Here is a 22,226-nt window from a genome sequence, read left to right as displayed (position 1 = left end):
TTGTGCAAATGCTCTATTGGTGATGGCTCTGGCTTTGGAACCAGAGACAAAGGTACTCCTCCATCCGGTAGGTTGTATCCGGCAAGCCACCGTTGATGGATTGGAAATTAACCTAGATAATGCATGTTCGATCAATCAACCTACCGCATGGGAACGAGTGGCCTCTGAATACGGAAAATAGGTGTACACAAGGTAGCCACATTGATTGGTAAAATGTGCACGTGCAGGTTCCGGCCGAGGTGTTGACTGTCCGAGAACAATTTGGGGTTTGTACCACAAACTGACTGTTACTAACAACCACCGCACTCTCGAAACTTCGCTACGATGGACGACGTGTCACCTAAGAAACCGACTAAAAGGTAACCAACGACCTACTTAACAATCGGGGTCGACATTTGACACGATAGTCACGCACACCCTTGATAGTGAGCACCTTTCCAAAGTGGTCGGCGACGTACTGCCGAATCTCCAATGACGGAGCACCATATTTCAAAAGGGTACAACACTCCTTTAATTCATCATTTGTCAGTCGCCGGTTGATGCAGAGTCTGTCAAAAACAAACTTGCTGCATGGATGGTTGTGCTCCAGGTAGTAGGAAGCAACACTCAAGCAGTCATGGTACCGGCAAACATGGAGCCTTGCCGCGCAATCAGTACGACGTGTGCTACCGCGTAAACACAATCAACCATGAACTTACTAAGTGCGACGAATTCCACAGCTTCGGCTTCATCTGCAGGGATGTCTGCTGCAACGTTAGAAGGCTTTTTCATACAAAAGTAGCGAATTGCTGCTCTTTTTGGAGTCTATGCGGACGAAAACAACGAAATGTTTCGTCTGGTACTCTTTCAAAGCGATTGAAATGCATTAAAACATGAATATCCCCGGTCTTGAATAACGTGCGGATTGAGTAGATTTAAACAACATTCAGCAAAACTGCGACCGTTTGGGAATATCTCATACGCCCGAAAAATTACCATCAAATGTTAAACTTTATGGGTTAAAACTTTATGGTAAAGTTTTCCTCCTTCGAACCACGGTTTCAGAGAAATTTTCGGCGTGCGTCTAGCCCACGGCATTTTTTCTCATTTCGGGTAGTAGCTGCGTTGAATGTCCTTCCTCCGACGGTTGTACACGCTCCTTCTTGAACCCAGTTTAAAGCACTGTTGGACATTTGTTTATGCGAATCCTCGCGCTGGCAAGCATACTGCCCCGCGCTGAGAACATAAAGAGCTGTGCTACACCTTTTTTTCACTTGTGAGTTTCAGGTGAACGACAGCCACTTACCGACAAGAACAAAACCGACGCGGGAAACTTGGGCAATAGCCTAGATCCTGCGTATCAATCCGTGAATCCGTGAGACCGTTGGACCAATCACATGCAAGTTAAGTTTCTTGGCCGCCTCATTACCTAACTCTGGTGTGTTGGGTAGCTTGGTCTCAGTGTTTTCAATTTGGGTTAATTATTTAATTAATTAAATTAAGGTAAATTAGTTATTACGCAGAACAAATGAAAAATCACGTTAGCTTCATGAATTTTCGGGACAATGGTCCCGTGTAACTTCTCCACCAAAGCTGCTTCCAATGTAAATTAATTTACACTGGTTATTTGACGGTTATTTAACCGAGCAGTAACCGGCGAACGGTTATTCAACCGAGAAATAACCGACACACACGGTTATTTGACAGTTATTCAACCGTGCAATAACCGGCACACACGGTTATTTTACGGTTATTTTGGTGCAAATAACCACCTGTCAACTATAAAAGGCGGTTATTTGACGGTTATATAACCGTCGTATAACCAGAAAACTCGGTTATTTTGGACTGCGTGTGCTGCTAGGGTCTGCATGGCAGAAGTTCTGAGTCTATGTATCACCTGATTAGCAGCATACTATGTGTACGATGCACTGCTGATGAGCATCAAGGATCAAATATTCGTGCGACTTAGCATTAACTTGTGATCTGGGCATCCTCCACCCTTTGACGACACGAGTCAACAGAGTAGCGTCGATTTTGGTCGAACATTTTATGTCCTCTCGTCGAGGTTTTGCAGTCTGTGGTGGCATGGTCCCGGAATATCACTCCAAGCTTCCCTTTGAGGCTGCACCGTATACGGTGACACGGGTACTCATTGCAGCTTGTACAGTGATACCAGCTGGATCATGTTTATTGTCAAAAGTAATCGGTCGCCAAGCGGAGTCTTTAGCTCCTTCTGGAGTTGCTGAACGCTTAGCTCACCAAAATGAACGCCGGGCTACCAAGTTAGCGTTACAAGGAGTTTACCCAGCGCTTTAACTACAACTGATTGTTCAACGTTGGCGTCCTTTCGGTAAATCGCCGCCTTGTAACTCGACGAAACGATGAGACTGAAATACTTCCAAGTCACCAAAGATTGGGCTGAGTAATCGAGATAACCAAAGCTTCCTCAATGGGTGCTCTTTGTTCATACCTGATCCGTGTTCTTCATCTACATCCCAAATGCGTCAAATTGTCCACTACGTTCAGTCCTTCCGCCAGTCGTCTAACTACTGTTCGGTGTCTGAACTTCTTTCCATTAAGTAACTCCTTACTGGGCCCATCAGGTTTGATCCATGAGTTGCATTGTACGGCTGCGAGACTTGGCCACTTCGGATACAGGATCTGAAGCATTTCCAGGTCTTCAGTCATCAGTATTTCAGATGTATGACTTAATCGTCTGGAACCAATGAATTCAGTATGCAGTGGTCACGAGACGGTTCTTTCCTAAAGCATAAGGCCATTCCCTCGAACGATGCATCTAGCACTGCAAGCTTAGCTGGATGGGCCATGTGTTAGGCGTGTCTGCTTACGTTCTACAGAAACGAGCGCTGTTTTCCTTACCCGTTTCGGCGTGACGAAAACCTAGACGTGGGCAAGATTTAATATGGCTGAAATGAATTGAGGGTGTTGCGAGTGATTTCTCTGGTGTTGGAGCTGTTCGCCTTTCAGGCTAAGGTCCCAGTGACTCCCTGTGTTTGGCTAAAGACAGCGGACGATGAGGCGGCTGACTGATGTCGGTGGTGTTCATGCTGTCAATAAAAATAATCCGGTCGGCAAGGACTGTCCATCAAGGGTGTAAGACAGTGATGCCCCCATCACCGTTTATCCTCAACTTTGTTATTCATGTGCTGTTCGCAACTTCTGTGGCTGACCCTAAAACATCGGGGACTGAAATACTCCCAAGGCGTTTGCTATCAGATTTTGAGTACACGGACGGTGGTACGCACAACACATAAGGTCTTCGTCTCACGGAACTTAGAGCAGGACCGGCAACCTATTGGTTTCTGATAGTCCGCACAGTCTTCCCAGCACATCCACTTTTCTGAAGTGGTTTAATTCATTGTCGTTTTACCATTTCAGTCACATACTCCGTTGTTAGTCCAACCCATTGGTTCCTTGAAGTGTTTGAGGTGTTCACGTGGTTTCTGTGGGAAACAGTATCGGCTAATATGGGTGATCCAGAAGAAGAGGACTACATGTCGGACGCGTTCCTCAAGAAACTGTAAGTTCTAATTTGGCCGCAGTCGAAACGGTGATAATAGTGATTCTGCACCGCCCGGTTTGGTTACTGTCCGAAGTGTAGCACGAGATCGGTATAGGGAAGAAGCCTCAAAGAAGGGTACACAACTGTCAAAAACGGTGAAAGAGGCTGTTCTTCGCGAAGAGGGGCTGAAGAAGCATGTGGATTCTTCCAACAAGGGATTTGGATTGCTGCTCAAGATGGGATATCAGCCTGGACAAGGTTTGGGAAAAAATGGTAAGCCTCTAGCACTGCAAACTTGCCATATCGAATTGCATTTCTGTTGGGATTCAAGCTTCTAATGTTCGTAGAATCCTATCCTGTGATCAGCCGGCTATACATGTTGATACATATACTGTGCTATTGGAGCCTTTATTTCAACACTAAGTCACTGCCTTACAGGTATTACTTGTGTGGCCGAGCAGTCAGGGTTCATTCATTTGTTGAATTCCCTTTGCTTCAAACGAAACAAGCCAACTTAATCATACAGCCACTGCGTAGGGTTAATTTTCTGGAGCACATATCAGTTGTCCGTCGGTAACTGTTTTGTTATGTCTTCTTGATAATGTATCAGTCAGACTCATTAGTTCACAGGAATGGAGAAGGCAAACAACTTCGAAGAAGTTACACTGCAAACAAATGGATCGTCCCGCGATATGGAATCCAACTGAACCACAATATAAAAAAGGGCTAACTGTCCAGTAGGATGTCATTAAGAGGATGAAATGTAGGAACAAGGTTTCAGTGCACAAGACAAATTGTTAGCAATGTCTATTTGTTCGTTTATAGGTAGTCCTCCTAGCATGTTTCGCGCATCATCATCCACTTGAGTAGATCGCAGAATAGATAGTTATTCAGTTTGCATGTAGGTAGATCCTTGTGGGCTTTTGTTTTTGTTTTCTTGCACTTCTGCTTCCGAATCCGTTTGAGTCGGTTTCTGGTTGCTTCCCCTAAATTCCAAAAGGCAAGATACCTTGTTAGTTCAGACTATGAATGAAGAAATTGGCAGTATTGTGGATATTTCACTCAAAGACTGCGACTCGTTCCATTTAGGTGATACACTTCAGAGGCAGTCGGATTTCGCACTAGTTCCATTCACAGTTTTTTTGCTACCACTGTTTTATTTCTGGAATGAGGTTGTGTGTATTATTGCACGAATGAGGTCTAATAGGTTGTACGCAGTGCATGATTTGTTTGACTTGAAGATGTAATTATTTGGCCTCTGACGAGGGTGATTGAAACAGTGAGTTATGAAAATCTTTTCAGTAATCAACCCAAACAAATGCGTTTTATTCTCACCGGTTTTGAACTGAAAGGAGATCTAAAGATAACCGGAAGGCATGCAGATAGCCTAATGGTTTATATAACTGAACCATTTGAGTCACATGAAGAAGAAGAATAGTAAATCGTCGTTTGGCCATCGAATGTGGAATAACATTAATAGAAATTTGACATGGAAACGGAAACTTAGTTTCTGTAGTTTTCTGGGTTTGATTGTCGACGGATGCCTACCTTACGATCACTCAATGTATTAGCGTCACATACCCCGACATTTAGTCAAAAGGGTTAATTCTCCGACTTAGTGGCTAAGAAAATTCAAGTACTCGTCCTCTTGTTGATTTGATGCCTGGAAATTATCTTAATTTTAGGCAAATCATGGTATGTCGAGAAAAAAGTAGATTGCATGGGGATGTTAGTGTTGGGATCTTTACATTTTCTTGTTTGCGCCAGGTTTTAGTCCTTTGATCAGTCGTTTCGTTGTGCCCTGTTTTATGAAGGTGAAACGGGGTGGATAAAGGATGACTTGGACCCCATTATGAAGTGCTTTCTAGCGGCTCCAAGGCATATTGATTTATGCCATTCGTGAGGTTGCCATATCAGAGACCCACCCGTCAAGGAACCAACATGGTCATATGACAGTTAGCTCCCTGTGTTGATCCCTGCTATCAATGGTGAGTGGCAGATACTCGCCTAAGTCCGGAACTCTTATAGGCGACGGAACTGTTGTATCCAGTTGTCTAACCTCTATTCTCAGTCTGATGTTTATCAATCTTCTTGTCTTTTCTGCTTCTCAATCGATCTTCAGTTATCGGCGTTCGGCTGCAGTGGCAACTGAACGAATGTACGGTTGCAGGTTATTTATGATTGGAAAACAACCACACTGGGTCTTTTTCACGTTTCAGTGATCCAATCATATAGTAGGTTTTCATCCTTTAATTTTCATTTTAATAGACTATTCCGGGTGTTATTGAACGGGGCGACGGAGTTGTTTACTACGGTTGTGTCACATTAATTCTGCTCACACCTCACTGAAATAGTAACTGCTTTTTGTGTGCACGATTTATCCATTTTTCGGCAGCGGAAGGAAGGTCAGAACCGGTACCCATTGAGATTCCCGATGGACGTGGTGGCCTTGGTTTGGCCAGTGCCATGAAAGAAAGGCTTCATGCGGTCAGGGAGAAACGGCGACTTATGCTAAAAGCAGAGCAAGAACAGTTCCGAACGTTTATGGCCGAAAAGTTCAAACAGTGTCGGGTACGCAATCAGTTGGTAGCTGTACGAAGCGTATGCTACCAGCTGGACATGGAAAAATCCATCACTGTTCCAATTCATCCGTACTACTGGCCAATCCAAGCGGACAAGGAGGATACTGAAACGAGAGAAGACACCTCCAGTGAAGCCGAAGTGGTACCAAAGCGTCGACGGGTGGAACACAGGAACTTTGATCTGTCCGACTTGCCTGACGTGCCACCGAATCCTAACCGAGAGGAATGTTCGAATAGTTCCTCCGAGTCTGAAGATGAAACAGAACGATATGTAGGTTCCTTTCTACTCCCGACCTTGTAGTTTTCCCCAATGTTTTTTTCAGTTTTTGAGGGCAATTGGTTTTCGAGGTTGGTGCTCTTAATCTCCTTGATAATATAACTGCCTTGCCTTAACTATATCGAGGATTCCTTCTGTTAAGCTTTGTCTCGGCTTGATCAATCACCTATAACACAACTGATAGCCTATTGTAACTTGATCTGGTCGGTTGGTCCCATTTGATTTTGGAATATGAAGTTAATTCATGATACTTTAACCATAAAGACGTGTAACACATCATTCAGGTAATATCCATTCGAACCACTGATAGCCGAAGAAGTGTTCTGTAACACCCAGAACTTTTCACCGAATTTTCGTTCTCAGTTCCCTTGAGGTTTCTTCAGATATCAGATGTCAGGTATCAGCTTTCAACTGATGGCATGAGGAATTTTGTAACCAGGTACTTCGATCACTGGGGGGCGAGATGGCCCAAGTGGTTAGAGCGCGAATTTACTGACCGGAAGGCCTGTGGTTCGAACCCGACCTCTGCCTCTCGACTCCTCCTGTTTAGGGTTAGGCAACCTTGCAGTATCCCAGCCCTCGTGCAACCTTCGAGTAGTATGGCAGTTAGGCACCGGAAGCGTGCTACAGCTGAACGATTTTTTACTTCGATCACTGGACCTGGAGAAGACTATCTAGCACCATAAATTGTGATGGTTGAGGAAGCTGATTGGGCATTCTCAGATGTATGAACCCCTTACTGATTCTATCAGGCTACTCCTCTTCATTTTTCCTCTTACAAATGTGGGCTTTTTGAAATAAATATTGTTCACATGCAGTCAGACATCAGCGCCGATTCTGATACTGTCGTTTACGAAGAAGATGGCAGCGACGGACATATCGCAGTTACTTCACCATTAGTGTTTCTCCAGCGGAGCTGTGGTTATTTTTTCACCCATTTCGCCCAAAAAACGGCTCGTGGGTTCATTACGATGCTCTGACTACACAAAAGTGTCACAAGCCCTCGCCTTTGACGTGCAGCTTTCCCTTCTCCATTCCATTGAAGGCATGTTGCTATATTGCACCGCGAATACGGTAGGTATGTTGCTGAACGACTAAACTGTGAAGAGGAGACACGAGGTCTCAGTCCCCGCCAGATCTTTCACGCATACCTACGTGATCGTCCCTTCAAGTGCCACCTTCTCATCCCGTTTCGGGCTTAAGCTGTTTTACCATTCGTTAGGAAGTCTGTTCCTACCAAACACTTCGTTTCGCTCCTGTTTCTACTGCCGATTCTAAGACATCCACGTCTTTCAGATACCGTGGTCCGTCTAAAAACTTTATTTCGTTACCATTTGTTGGGTACACGCCTTTACGTTTTTAAGCTTGTGCTTTCTTGTGTTTAACCATTCCTTTCTCCTCTTCGCCCTAGTCTGAGGAGTTGCTGGGCCGGATCGTGCGCTATTTGCGTCGGAAGCACAGTTTTTGTTTCTGGTGCAGTGTCCAGTATGATTCCCAAGAACAGCTCACCAGAGATTGTCCGGGTCCAGACGAGGTGGACCATGATTAATGTTTCCCCTCAATCGTCTTTCTGTATATATTTCTTTTCCCAATATAAACACTTGACACGCAGCTTTGTTTTGGACTTGGCTGCTACCCAATGTGCTCTGCTTTTTTGCTGATGGTCTGTTACTCTTTTACCAGCTTCATTGCACTTGGCAAATCAAAAGTCCATTCATTAAATTACGGTCAAGCTGCCGTGAATTCGCTTGCGCAGAGTTTTGTATGAACACCTAATCCATAAAGAGATACTTGGTTGTCAAGTTGAGCGTTGTAGTGACGGACGCGATTCTCCTGGACAACTAATAAATCGGTCACTGCTCGTGTGCTTGTTGTCCAGACTGCAGGACTTGCGGCAGATAGCTAGGTGCGAGTTAATCACACTGCTGATCAGCTGCTGGTGACAGGATGCTCAAGTGTTCAGAATTTTGGCTCAGAGGTCGCGGGTTCCAATCCCACTGGAGTATTGTAAGTTGCCCATTGTTGGTGACTCCCATTAGGGATGAGATAGCTGTACAGTATTTTCTGGCTACTCGACACAGACTAGTTTTGATTACAAGACGAAATCTAGAGTGAAAATACTCAAATCTCCTCATACTACCAACAAATAAGTGTTGACGTTAGCCGAGATGGCTCAGTGGTTAGAGCTGGAAGTTACTGATCAGAAGGTATGTGGTTCGAACCCGATATATGCTTCCCCACTTCTATCTAGGCTTGCGCAACGTGACAGTATCCCAGTCCTCGTGCCTTCTTCAGCATGGCACTACTGCTGATCAGCTGCTGGTGACAGGATGCTCAAGTGTTCAGAATTTTGGCTCAGAGGTCGCGGGTTCCAATCCCACTGGAGTATTGTAAGTTGCCCATTGTTGGTGACTCCCATTAGGGATGAGATAGCTGTACAGTATTTTCTGGCTACTCGACACAGACTAGTTTTGATTACAAGACGAAATCTAGAGTGAAAATACTCAAATCTCCTCATACTACCAACAAATAAGTGTTGACGTTAGCCGAGATGGCTCAGTGGTTAGAGCTGGAAGTTACTGATCAGAAGGTATGTGGTTCGAACCCGATATATGCTTCCCCACTTCTATCTAGGCTTGCGCAACGTGACAGTATCCCAGTCCTCGTGCCTTCTTCCGTTAGCATGGCACTTAGGCGCTGTGTTCGATAACCTATCATTCGTCCATATTCAAGGCCGAGCTCCAGCTCTCCGACATGCTAGATTGACACTACTCTACCGGTTTGGTTGGTGGTCTGTTAGCCGAACTACCTACATTACACAACATTGCTACTGCTCTACCGGTGCACACTGAACTCCCCATGCATTTTTGGGATTCCGCATCTTTACCCAAAACGGGTGATCCAATGAAGTTATTTTTCTGCATCTACAGTCAGGTTTTCAGGATTTGAACATTTCCATCACTCGACTCGATGAGCAGTTCGACATAGACAGGCCACCGATCGAGAACAGCTGCACCCTCCCAACCTTTCGGTTTCTGATGCACTCATCTAATACAGATCCCGTTTCATTGAAGTGGTGGGATACACACAAGGAAGATTGTGGAGTTGAACATAAATTCGAGCGTCCCGTACGTGAATTTGAATATCTGTTTGGGGTAGCTATCAGTCAGATGGTTCGCACGGTCAAAAACCTATGGACGAGTGGAAAGCCACATAAAAAAACCTTACCAAACCGATGTTCATTGATTACAGGTGGCCAGTGCAGTTGAAGCATCTACATGAATTGTTTTGTGTATGCAGAGAGATGAGCTAATATGAGGATGACATTCTAGATGTCCATAGCTGACAAAGGCTACTCTGGCCTTTTTTGCTGATTTCACCGCTTAGTGGTTCGCCGGAGCTTAAATGGCATTACCTACCACATCAACATGTCGCTTATGAGTGAGATGTTGGGATTTGGTCCCAGCGAATCTCGAAGCGCAGTTGAGTTAGTCGGGAGCAAGCACGAAGGAACACATTGTGGTCATCGTAACTGTTGGATTGTCTTGATATCTACACTTTCCCTAAGACCGTTATTTCGGTTCCCTTGAGCACTTTACACCTTTCTCTTAGTAGTTGCTGAATGTTTATGTTGTCTTATTTCTCGACTGATCAATTTTACAGTTGTGCTGAGTCACAACCAACTAAGCAATTAACAGCCGGGATGCTCAGACTTGTCACTATTGAACATGAACTATGGATATTAATCGCACTTCTCACTTTGGTACTACGGTCCGTCATGTAGTAAGGTCTGTTGATTTCAGCACACTACTCGATTCAGTCGGCAAGATTGAGCTCCTGATTGTCGTCCAAGACTTTATCACCCGGATAGATCTAGAATCCAGAAGGCCTATCCATGCGAACTCCATTCCTTGTGGTAACGGCTCCATGTCAAACCCATGTTTGTTGTTCCATAAGTTAATCAAACAACTGCGGTTAGAGGTGGATCCAGGGAAAGCTGCTGATATTCTTCCATGCCAGTCGGGTTTCCCTTATCGCCCGGGAATGGGAAAACTCATGTCCTTAAATCTGTCGCCCGCTTTGAGATCCGGCCCCGAGTAGTCATCACTTTTATTACTTGGTGTCTAAGTTGCCTTCGTCCTACATTTTATTGCCCGCACTTTCCCCCTCTGTAGAGCGATGACGGTTGCTTTGGAAACCACCGACATTCCGCGTACAGAGGTTGAAGAGCTAATGGAGCCTTCATCGGACACTTCAGAACCGTGAGTTTCTTGGGGTGAATCATGCATCTTTTCACGCGGTACATTCAGTGCACATGAAGTAACGGGTGTTGTGTCTCCGGAGCTAACGCTTATTACGTATGAATAGGAGACTATCTTAGAGGTTCTCATATTCTGTTTTTAAGAAGCACCTAGAAAGTTTCGCACTCCGTTACGCCTTTGTTGACGAATGAGTAGCGTGAAGTCAACCTCTTATGGCATTTATTCCTGCTTTGGACTACACTAGGTTTGTTCACTTGCTCAACGCTTCGAGGTTGCAAAACGAGACGGAAGTATTGATCGCACGAATGTTATTACTGTTCCTAAAAGTGTGGACCTTCCATTGGGCACTACCCTTCTGCATTAAGGCGGGGGTCTTTGTTGTTTTTTCGTTCCGTGAACGGCCGTTTTCCCTAATTTTTTCAAAAGTGGTGTCTTAAATTCTTTCCTTCCATACTACGGGGTCTCCATGCCTTCGGTCCCCGAATGTTACGTCTGTGGAGGTTGTGGTTCTGTTGGTAGTGTCCGTCTATGGAGAACGGCGGTTTGGCTCGCTTGAGCTCTCGATCTTCAAGTCAAAACCTTGGCACATGCCAAGGCTGCTGTGACCAAAGAACATTTTGTTTTCGGTGTTAAAAGTTTGTCAATTTTATGATCATAACTGCTCTACAAGTAGGTTCATCTGCGGACATTTCTGTCCTGGCAACTCCATTCTCTGATTCCTGGCTTCCTTTGTATTATTAGAGATTTTCTCTCAATTCTTAGTCACCTAGACGGAAGTTCACAACCAAACACAGTGGAATCAATGCTGAATCGACTCGCCACACAAGAATATGTCCACTTTCGTAATCAATCACGTGATGAGGCTGAACTGAGTACGTCTGAGAAGCGCAATATCGCTAGCGACCTATATCGACGCAACCCAGGAGTGTTCCTCGAGCGCTTTGGTCGGCATCTAAATTGGGCAGAAGACAGTGTGAACTTCCGTCACATGTGCTCCAAGGATGACATTGTCCGTCACTTCGTGAAACAGTTGGACTCCCAGTCGGATAGAACTCAGTTCAATCAACCTCTCCGCCTGGCTCAGCATCAAGTCCGAAACCGTCGCCTCAACGTGAGTTATGCCTAAACGTCTGACAACTTTTAGTTGTCCTGGGCCCGATTGTAACCGGGCTTAACCTCCGCGATACTCCAACCGTTCAATTAAGAAATGTCAGAATTTCGCACAATTCTCCCGACAGTGTCGATTGTCGATTTTAGTGCGTGGTTATCCTATCTTTAGTGGTTACAGATAAGTTGGAAATCCTCTACTTAGTATACTGGTTTGAAGTAATGCTTGAGCTAAAATGGTTTAGTGGGCTAGACTAACGTGTTGCTGAGATTGACGATAGTTTAGAGATACACGTGTTCTATCTGCTTGTTACTTTTTCTCGTCACTCAAACATCAGTTTATTGTCATATTGCTGCTTCCGCGTTCACCAAAGTTAGTTAGCTTCAAGGATCTCCCGTACCTGTGTGAATCATTTCGCTGTTCCTCGCACTTAGTGCGATGGTCAAATGCTAGTGACCAGTGAGGAATGAGGGACCACCAAACCCGCGCGAAAAATTCCGGCGATCAAAACACCAGTACTCTTCAACTAATGCCGCACATTTCTGCAAAAATCAGGATAGACGAACAATGGCAGTTTCGTTTCAGGTAACTATGACAGTCACCTTCATCTTTAGGGGTTTACTCCGGTGTGAATTCTCGGCTTTTCACACCCGGCACCGGGTTAACCCTATACATCAGTGGTCGTTTGACTCAACACTATCATTCGTTTGTGAATGAGAGAGATATCTCACATGGTTTAACGTTGAGTAGCTCGTATATCACCTATGGGATGTGTCCGTTCGAAGTCCTTCCGAGATTCATGAGGTATGATGACGAATAGGGATGCCTTATAGCGATTGACTCCTCACTCGACGTTGAAAGCTGAGTGATTGAAACCTGTGTGATATTGCTGTAGTAAAGCGCGTTTACTTTCGAGTGAGCTTTGTGGTTGCGGCTGTAATGATGCTCCGAAACCATGGCCTTAATGACTGGGCAAACCCAATTGTGATTTAGTCTTAGAAGGCAAACCGTGCCTTCAGGATCACACCCCTCACGCAGAGCAGGTCAGGTTCGATGCGTCTTTGTCTTCGAGCTACTGATTAGTTAGTGAGTAGTAAGATATTTTGAAACGAATGTCAATTGTGGCCCAGTGACGTTCGCTCATGGTTTGATATGGTGAGATTTCGAGATGATGATGGACGTTCCACCCTGTAATTCTCACTCTCTGGTGAAAGCCCGAGAGTCACTGCACAATTGGTTCTTCCATTTTGGCAATCATCAGGATTTCTCATCTTCCCACGTGGTAGCTGAAGACTACATCGTTCAGTCACTAACTGCTGGTCAACAGTGGAATTTTCTCGTGCTTAGATGGGATACAGAATCACTCATCTTCCAGTCTCGCGATCCAAATCACACGGTTACGTGCTGATAGGCTGCTCGCGTAACGTTTCCCCGAGCGGAGAGCACATGCAACTTGTGAGATTTTTCTTTTTCTAGGTAATTTACTTGTAGCTTGATGTTAGTATGAAAAGATTTTGAAGAGCTTCGACGGTGTACATCGTTCGTATCTCCTCATATCACACATAGATAAGTAGAACAGCCAACACGGGTTTAAATGATATAGGGGTGCGTCCACATGGGGCAGGATATCGAGCATAGAGGATTATACGTGCTCTTTATTTTTCAGTGGTTCATCAGCCGGGTTAACTCAGAAATCTAAACTTAAAAAGCTCAGGTGTATCGCAAGTGTCACGTTTGGGCACAATAGGAACGCGTTTTTCTTCAATCTGATCTTCCAAATTTCCTCCTTGATTATCATATTTTAGGCTCTTAAACGCCTGGATCGTGAGGGCGGCACGGAGCACCTATCCATGGAGCACTTCAGCCATCCTGCGATGCGGCATCGCGATCCAGTATTGTGGGAGACGATGATTGGAGCCCATCTGAATGAAGCAGGGCGCCGGAAATACCTCGACCGGGAGTATGGTACATTTAGCGGCTTTCTTATGGATGTAGTGTTGCGCGAACAAGAGTCAAAAGACTGGCAGCGAGCCTGTCGAGAGCAGGTCAGTCCTGTCGTACAATTTTGATCGATAGTTACAGGAATCCGACGCCACATTTGAGGCTTCTTCAGACTCGGATGAAAGTGACGGTAAGCAGTCGGTTTTATTTTTGATCACACAGCCATTTATTTCAGGCTCTGTGACTCCGGATGGAAGTGTAACTTTGGAAGGGTTGGAGAAAGAATTTATGGAAATTATGAGGCTTCGCTTCGTTAACGGGTTGGATAAAGATTTTGACTACATGCTCATGTTGGGCTCATATGAATTCACTTGATTTTGCGTCGCACATTGTATCTTTATTTCTGTCCAGCCGTTTGAAGGTGTTTCCAATTCTGTTTCCTAATGACGCTACAAGACTTGTTCCATATCAATGCAATGGCGTGTGCCTATGTCAGCAAACCACTAGGGGTCCCTGTGACAATCCGTTTGGTTATCATCTGAGGCACAGTAAAAGTGTGGATTTTGTTTTCTACCTGGGAAGCCCCCTTCAAAAATGTGAATACTTGCATTACAAGGAAACAGTTGTGATACCGTGTGATTTCTGGCTTTAGCTCCTCCGGTATACTGGATGCCTGTGGGCTTGGTTACAAACTACGGGCTTGCTGAATCGTCGACCAATTCAAGTCAGTCCGGGTTAAGCAGCGTTATTTGGTCTCGCGGACTATCGCATCAACCAGAATTAGAGCATCAGTTAGTTCCGCATAACCGATGGCGGATAAACCTAAGCGACTATCGGTGGTGGGCATTACCGGTCAATTCGGCTACTAGGATCTGGCTTACCTTTGGCTTCGTCTCCTCAAGGCGTCCAAAAAAGCCAAAGTGATACCCGTTCTTCGTCACTGTTTTAAACCATCCATGTGTTGAGTAACGTGGCGTCGGCACCAGCGACGACTGCCTTTTCGTTTAAATGATGCAATCTGTGCTTCCTTCTGTAACATTCAATACCAGAGAACTTTAAAGTGCGTTCCGCGTTCTACAGTTTTATGAAAATCTGACCCCTTAGTCACTAGAAGCCATACGTAAGAATGCCGCTTGAGGCCATAATTCCTCTAGTGACTGCTGATTCATTGAAACGATGGAATACTCTTGTGAGTTGCAAAATACTTCCCATCAAACGTAAACTGAACTTCTCTTCTCGTGGATTCCACACGCTCCCTGAATAATTACGAATGGCTCTACATTCATGCAGTGTGGCTAGATTTGGCTTTTTCCTTCTGTGACATGACCTAATGTCTCCACCTTCATTGCTGTATTCACGGTAAAAACAAGCTATTGACCCAGCTCATTCGAAAGCGAAAAAATACCGAGATACCAGGACTTCAGATAGGTTTGATCATGGTTAGCATAGTAAGTAAACAATCAAAAAGTGTACACAAAGCCGAACGGCTAACAGCGTAACCGATGACTGGATTGATCATATAGGAAGAAGTCATTCCCAACATGTAAAAATCAGTGTTATTTCATCATGGTGGAATCTAACGGATAGGAAGATAATGGCTTGATGGAGGATGTTACCGAGTTTAGAGAACACTCAACCGAATTACTGGAATTTTGCAGAATTCATTTGTTACAACCAGCCCCGAATACCATTTGGACAGCAAACTGAAACAAAGGTGGAACATATTTTTTGAAAGTTTGTCTTGTGTGCACTAGGTTGTCACATAAGTGTATCAGCGTAGTTGATCTCCTTGGAAAATCCGTTTAGAAGGCAATGAATCCCTATTGAATAGGCTCCTACTATTTGATTCACCAGTTAAATGCCTCCAATCGCTCTAAAACTGATGTGCTCTGGATGATGTAAGAAATATTACCTTTCGATCATCACGTGTCGCGTCTACTTAATCATAAAAAAATCGTTCAGCTGTGGCATCCTTTCGGGGTCTAGCTGCCATGATACCCGAAGGTTGCACGAGGGCTGGGATACTGCCAGGTTGCTCAAGCCTAGACAGGGGAAGTCGAGCGGCAGAGGTGGGGTTCGAACCGCGAACCTTCCGGTCAGTAAATTCGCGCTCTAACCACTTTGGTCACCCCGCCTCCTAATCATCTAACGCCCACTGAAATGGGTGTTGTTCACCCATTCGTACTAAACTACGGGCTGGTTGAAACTTCCTGAATGAAGTCTTTTTGATTTTTCTTACAGGTGATGACATGAACCTGAGTCCTGTGTTGACTGCGTTTCCCTCTAGCCTGATCACTCACCTTAAAGTTGTTTGTCTTCAGGCATTTAGACTGTATTCTATCAGATTCACAAGCATGTCCCAACCCGACCGCAAACTCATTACATATTCGAGCTTGTTGCTCAGGTGTATTGCTCTCATTGTTGTTTGAATGTATAGGTTTTTTGTTCTTTCCGATTGTTCAGTGTTTATTGGAGTATGGCGGAGAATTAAGGTTGCTGTGGCATTCAGATCTTGGGTCTATATTTTCATCCACCAAAACGTTTTTCGTCACATGCGTTGGCACAATGGGTTGTACCTTTTCCCTGTTTTCCATCCACGTCTTTTGCGAGAGATTTCATTAAACAAGAATGTAGTAGACAGTTTAGGAACTTGTGGTCTTCATTAGACCTTTACCTGATGAGTGTCGATCACGGCTTCGCGGCTTCTGATAAGGCGATGATGTCTGTGTCGCCCGAAGTTTATGCGAAATCCACGTCCTCTGGTAGATCGTTTACTTTTCTTTCTTGTTTACTTTCTCAGCTCTATCGATAATGATGACACGTTGGACGATGACTTACAACAGGATCTGGATGCAGAGGAACGATATTTCGATGCCGACTGAATCGTTTCCAAACAGTGGATGGCGGAATGGCCTTCCATCAGCGCCTTGTATATTTTGTAAATATATTTATTCTGAACTTCCGTTCCTGTTGCTTTCAGTCCTGTAAGGGTTGTAAGCCTCGTTCCGGCGCACTTATCTTGGTCAACAATCAGCCAGAGATACTCGTTCGTTAGTTGCATTTTCATCTACACTACTCAAATTGCGCGAGTAGCTGATAGTGTTGCGAAATTAGTATCTCGGGTGATGATTAGGTAGTGATTGATCTGTCCGTCGGGAGTGGCAATTTGCCTGCGTATGTTTTGTCACTAATCAATAATGCTTTATCAGTGTGCGCAATGGCACCAAACTCGGCGAACAGATAGAGTCACCTGATCACATAAACGTGTGTATCCGTCTAGGCTACCCAGAACGAATGGATAATGAGAATTACGTGTTACTTTGGGGCTCTAGTGATTCTAAGGTCCCAACGACTAGTGTTCAAGCGAGAGTACGTGCAGTGAATGCTGAGCAGTGGAGTTTCTCTTCACTGGTACTCGCACTCATGATATCTCCACTGAAGAGGGATCATCGAAACGTCTGGGATCATCAACAGCGCATCGTAAAAATAGCTTCATTCAAAGAGCGACTTTGAGCTTCATATCACACAACCACGAAGAAGCGTTTGATTTATTGCACAAATACACCCCGGTACCGGTGTTTGTCAGTTAGAGGAACCGCACCGTGTTCCAGAATGTACACGCTCAGTTCTATTCAGACGCGATGGTTGTTTGTTCATCCTACGTTTGCATCATCAGACTCCGATTGTTCTCATACTCACGGAGTTAGCTGACTTGATCCTAAATTTAGTATTCAAATGACTTTTGATCACTCATGCTGAATCATCACGCCTGGTGAATCTACCTCAGGAACATTGTGAACATTGTGAACATTGTGAAAACTGGCTTGTCATTAACTGGCGTTAATCATCTACGGGGTAGACTCTATATGCTTGTTTATTACAGCTAGATTGAAAAACGGTGATCATATGAATAAGCACCGGTTGACTTGATTATTGCTAAACTGCCACACTCGTAGTGTTTTACGGTATCCTAGAGCAGCTTGCCTTGTTTAGCACTAGCAGTCCTCCCTAACTCAGCACACTGGTCTCTTGGAGATTAGATGAAAGGAAACACGGAATGAAGAACACCAACGTGACTCCATGTTCATCTCACTTTGATGAGATTTAACGACGTGGTCTTATCGGGTTCGACGCGCAAGATCTATCCAAGAGCCTTGATCAGGACCGTAACTCAAACAGAGCACGTGAACTACAACACTATGGACAGTTTTGAAAGTTAGCAGTGACTCGGATGGATAAACTGATTTACTCGAATTTGGCCAGCTTCACTATACTCGGTTGAGACTGCTATTTACCTCATAATTCTATCTCCGAATCTCCAATTTGTTTTCATGTGACCTTAGAGATGTTTGTTCTATGGTCACCTGATGAACGCGTACCGTCAGCAGTACAACCACTCACGAAATTCTGGGAGCATGTTGATAGTAAATGCTTATTTTGTGTGACAGCGTTGGTCAGGGTCACATGGTGCTCTTGGGCCCATACATTTCGGCGGCGCTTCACTCCGAATCAATTGTGCAAGATTTTCCTCAACTCTTATGGAATGATCGATTTTCAAAATGATGCCTGTTCCGGGAGAATATTCCGGTTCCAACATTCTATTGAGTAGCACTCTTCAGATTCATTTATATGCAGATAGCCTACTTGAAATGAGAGATTACAGCCGACATTCAAGATGTCGCCAGTCGCTTCCTCTGAAGATGGAATGATCAGTGGTGTAAAGCGGAAAGCCGTTCGCCACGAAGTTGTTGGTTAGCAAACACCAAATAAGCAGTTACAAACTATAGGACAGGATTTCAAACGCCTCATTTCAACTTTGTTATTAAAAACAACATTTTCACGCGTTTTCTTGAACTTCCGTGGATATCCATTGGCTATCACGTAACTGTAAACGGACGCTGCAAAGTTCCACAAGTTTCTTAAGACTCATCTCCCATTAGACGCGGGGTGAAGCTTCCATAAAACCAAATAATACTTGCATGTCCCATCCTCAGTATCCGCCGTTATGCCAGTACCACTGCTTCTGATGCTAAAGACTACCGGCTCCTCGAGGCCGTGTGAACATACTCACGTAATTTGAATAAGAGTTCAGAGAGGATAAGGTTCCATGCAATTGCAAAATTATGACTGAAACATGGAAACAAAGTAGTGAATTGTCCGCAAACTTCCAAGGTCAAATATAAGAAGCAGGTGACAGGTTGGAAGAATTCGCTGAGTAATTCTGCTGCGCGAGACAAAAGTTTACCAGGTAACCGTAGAATAAACATTCTGAAGACCGCATGAAATCAAACTGGAGATTCGGAATTAGAATTATGAGGTAAATAGCAGTCTCAACCGAGTATAGTGAAGCTGGCCAAATTCGAGTAAATCAGTTTATCCATCCGAGTCACTGCTAACTTTCAAAACTGTCCATAGTGTTGTAGTTCACGTGCTCTGTTTGAGTTACGGTCCTGATCAAGGCTCTTGGATAGATCTTGCGCGTCGAACCCGATAAGACCACGTCGTTAAATCTCATCAAAGTGAGATGAACATGGAGTCACGTTGGTGTTCTTCATTCCGTGTTTCCTTTCATCTAATCTCCAAGAGACCAGTGTGCTGAGTTAGGGAGGACTGCTAGTGCTAAAAAAGGCAAGCTGCTCTAGGATACCGTAAAACACTACGAGTGTGGCAGTTTAGCAATAATCAAGTCAACCGGTGCTTATTCATATGATCACCGTTTTTCAATCTAGCTGTAATAAACAAGCATATAGAGTCTACCCCGTAGATGATTAACGCCAGTTAATGACAAGCCAGTTTTCACAATGTTCACAATGTTCACAATGTTCCTGAGGTAGATTCACCAGGCGTGATGATTCAGCATGAGTGATCAAAAGTCATTTGAATACTAAATTTAGGATCAAGTCAGCTAACTCCGTGAGTATGAGAACAATCGGAGTCTGATGATGCAAACGTAGGATGAACAAACAACCATCGCGTCTGAATAGAACTGAGCGTGTACATTCTGGAACACGGTGCGGTTCCTCTAACTGACAAACACCGGTACCGGGGTGTATTTGTGCAACAAATTGTAGGACAAGCCGTGTCAGAAACCCATCTGGTGATTTGTTTCCAGCCTCTGTCATCTTATTTGTTGGTATAAAACCGGCCTACGAGATCGACTGGTGTTCCTTGTCCCTCTAGCGCTTTTCTCCATGCCAATGTATGTGCCTTAGTACCACATATGTAAGTAGGAATTTTGACATTGCTGATCCATCCCGGCGCGCCGTGGGGATGACAGATGTTTACGGTCGGATCAGAGCTTAATTTGACGAGGTTAACTTAATTCAACCTTGCCCTGGTGTGTTGAGCGTGCCCTGAAATTTTTGGTCGCATTTGCGCATGTTTAGTTATCGAATTCCAATCTATTCGAAATCGGAGGGGGCGACATGCCCCAAGTGGTTAGAGCGTGAACTTACCGACCTCCGCTCCTCGTCTTCCCCTGTCTAGGCTTGGGCAATCTGGCAGTATCCCAGCCCTTGTGCTTCTTTCGAGTAGTATGGCAGCTAGGCACCGGAAGGGTTTTACAGCTAAGAGGCGGGGTTTTCGAAGCTGAAATGCATCTCCCTGTGAAATTATCGTTCGTGGAACTATTTATTGCCTGTGATTTTTAGTATGTTTTTCGCGAATAACCACACTTATCTTCAACTGCTCGCAGGCAGACGGTTAGGTTTTCAATTTTCCCACGAGTTCACTGGATGTCGGCTTTATATGCGCGCACAAACGCTTCTCGAGGACAGTCACCCTACTGCGGTAGCATTGCTTTCCAAAAGTGCAACCGGGCTTCAGAAATGTCCTTCAAGTGAAAGGATTAAACGAAAACAGACAGGGTTGTAAACTGAATTGAGTCATGCAATGTGTTCCTTCCTTCTGGTCTCAGGTGGGTTGACGGAATTTGAGTGCACAGTACCATTTCCCCAATCTGTGCCCTTGGTGCCCATCGTCCTTACGTGTTCTTAAGTTGAAAAACTGCTAGAATCAAACAACCATCCGCTTTATATAAAAGGGGTTTGTAACGTAGTAGAAAAGAATATGATTAGCGTTTATCCCAATAATCTTTCAACATACCCGATAAAAAAATATTACAGGGCACGGAATGAGGGATGAGTGTTGTGAATTTCAACTGCAACTTAGTCTCAAATCAGTTCTCTCACTGACTCAAATTAAGTTTTTCAAGAAAAAGAAAAACGATCTAGTAAAATTAGGACTTCAATTTCCTTTTGAAATTAGCGACACTGGGTGTTGTTAGCACAGCCCAAGCTGAATTTTCCTGATAATCGTAAAGCTATACGTTTGTTAGAAGGCTCACAGGAACCAGAAGATTAGGCGACTGCTAGAAACATATTTCTTTCATTTAGAATTCGTGTTCTTTTGTTGTTAGTAGGCGTGTTACCTGCCACTGAAACCCACTGATGTCTAAGTGCATATATCTGTATCTGCCATTTATCATCTCTCAGGAAAGGTGATTGTTCTGTTTAAAGATGGACATTGCTTCAAAATACTGTAATCTATCCGTGGTCATGCGTCTTTAATGTGCACGATGGATGTGCCACGGTTAGAAACTGAAGCAGATTTGCAGTTTCACGATGTTCGGTTCATCAGAATAACGCTTAACAAAGAGAGCACTCTTGGAGTCCCTTGATAATGAGGGCTAATTAATGTCTTGGGCCCAGGATAAAAGTTAATTTTGAAGTCCTTACCTTTATCAGTTTGGCGTTGAAAATGAGACTGAGCTTATGTGCAAATGTAGCACTTGCATCCTTCGGAAAGGGGAAGAGCCTTTTGCAGCGAAGCCATTTATGCCATTCACGTGATCAGTATAGTACGCCATGCCGTTCGTCAAGATTTTTCTCTTTGAAAATACAAAACCAAAATCCCCACTGCTATAGAGGAGAATTTTGGTAGCTCAAGTAGCACAGGTGGTCGTTGGTTTGTTCTCTGAGCTGGGAAGTGTGACTGCACACGAATAAAGGAACACAATGCGGCCGTCAGGGGACATGACTCCCTATCCTTGATATCCATACCCTAGGACCAAGAAGGCCAGATATTCAATGTGGGAAGCCGGAAAATTTTGGCATACGGAGACAGGAGGCACGGAAGGGAATTTCTGGAGCCATGGTACTCCACGGCTGATTCGATCAACCAAGGCATTGAAGTGGACCCAATTTATGCACCACTACGTGCAAAGGACCAACATCTCCACTGTAATACCCAAGGAGAATCAAATATCAGATTCAAGAAGCAAGGAACTGCTTGGAGTCGGATCAACAAAGGTCGCAGGCTGGAACCCAGGGAGGTCAACAACAAGGGTCACTCCAGCATCGATCAGATCACGAGAGCGTGCAAGGCCAGGCTCACAATTCACGTGGTTATCGATCAATCAGGACATAGGATAACAGAACAACCAACCAACCGACCGACCGAATCGTGGTCGACCCCGGCTAGCAGCATGTATATTAGCACACACAACACAACACAAAACCACCAACCCATCGCTACGCTCCACGACGCTCCCTAA

General features: G+C 44.5%; 2 protein-coding genes across 2 annotated transcripts; both read left to right on the top strand.

Annotated features, from left to right (window-relative positions):
* Positions 1–3,467: 3,467 nt before the first annotated feature.
* Positions 3,468–8,673, top strand: T265_10609 (hypothetical protein; the record flags this gene model as incomplete). Its single annotated transcript, XM_009177031.1, has 5 exons — positions 3,468–3,520; positions 3,561–3,775; positions 5,898–6,355; positions 7,773–7,895; positions 8,569–8,673. The coding sequence occupies 5 exons, from the start codon at positions 3,468–3,470 to the stop codon at positions 8,671–8,673; spliced, it is 954 nt and encodes a 317-aa protein (XP_009175295.1).
* Positions 8,674–8,912: 239 nt separating this feature from the next.
* On the top strand, positions 8,913–14,047 carry T265_10608 (hypothetical protein; the record flags this gene model as incomplete). The annotated part of the gene is made up of 7 exons (XM_009177030.1): positions 8,913–9,038; positions 9,292–9,493; positions 10,491–10,623; positions 11,386–11,734; positions 13,537–13,776; positions 13,814–13,862; positions 13,908–14,047. The coding sequence occupies 7 exons, from the start codon at positions 8,913–8,915 to the stop codon at positions 14,045–14,047; spliced, it is 1,239 nt and encodes a 412-aa protein (XP_009175294.1).
* Between the last annotated feature and the right edge of the window lie 8,179 nt (positions 14,048–22,226).

Source organism: Opisthorchis viverrini (assembly GCF_000715545.1).
Source record: "Opisthorchis viverrini unplaced genomic scaffold opera_v5_388, whole genome shotgun sequence".
NCBI lineage: Eukaryota > Metazoa > Platyhelminthes > Trematoda > Opisthorchiida > Opisthorchiidae > Opisthorchis > Opisthorchis viverrini.
Note: the sequence above shows the minus strand (reverse complement) of the source record. Positions and strands in the feature narration are given on the sequence as shown.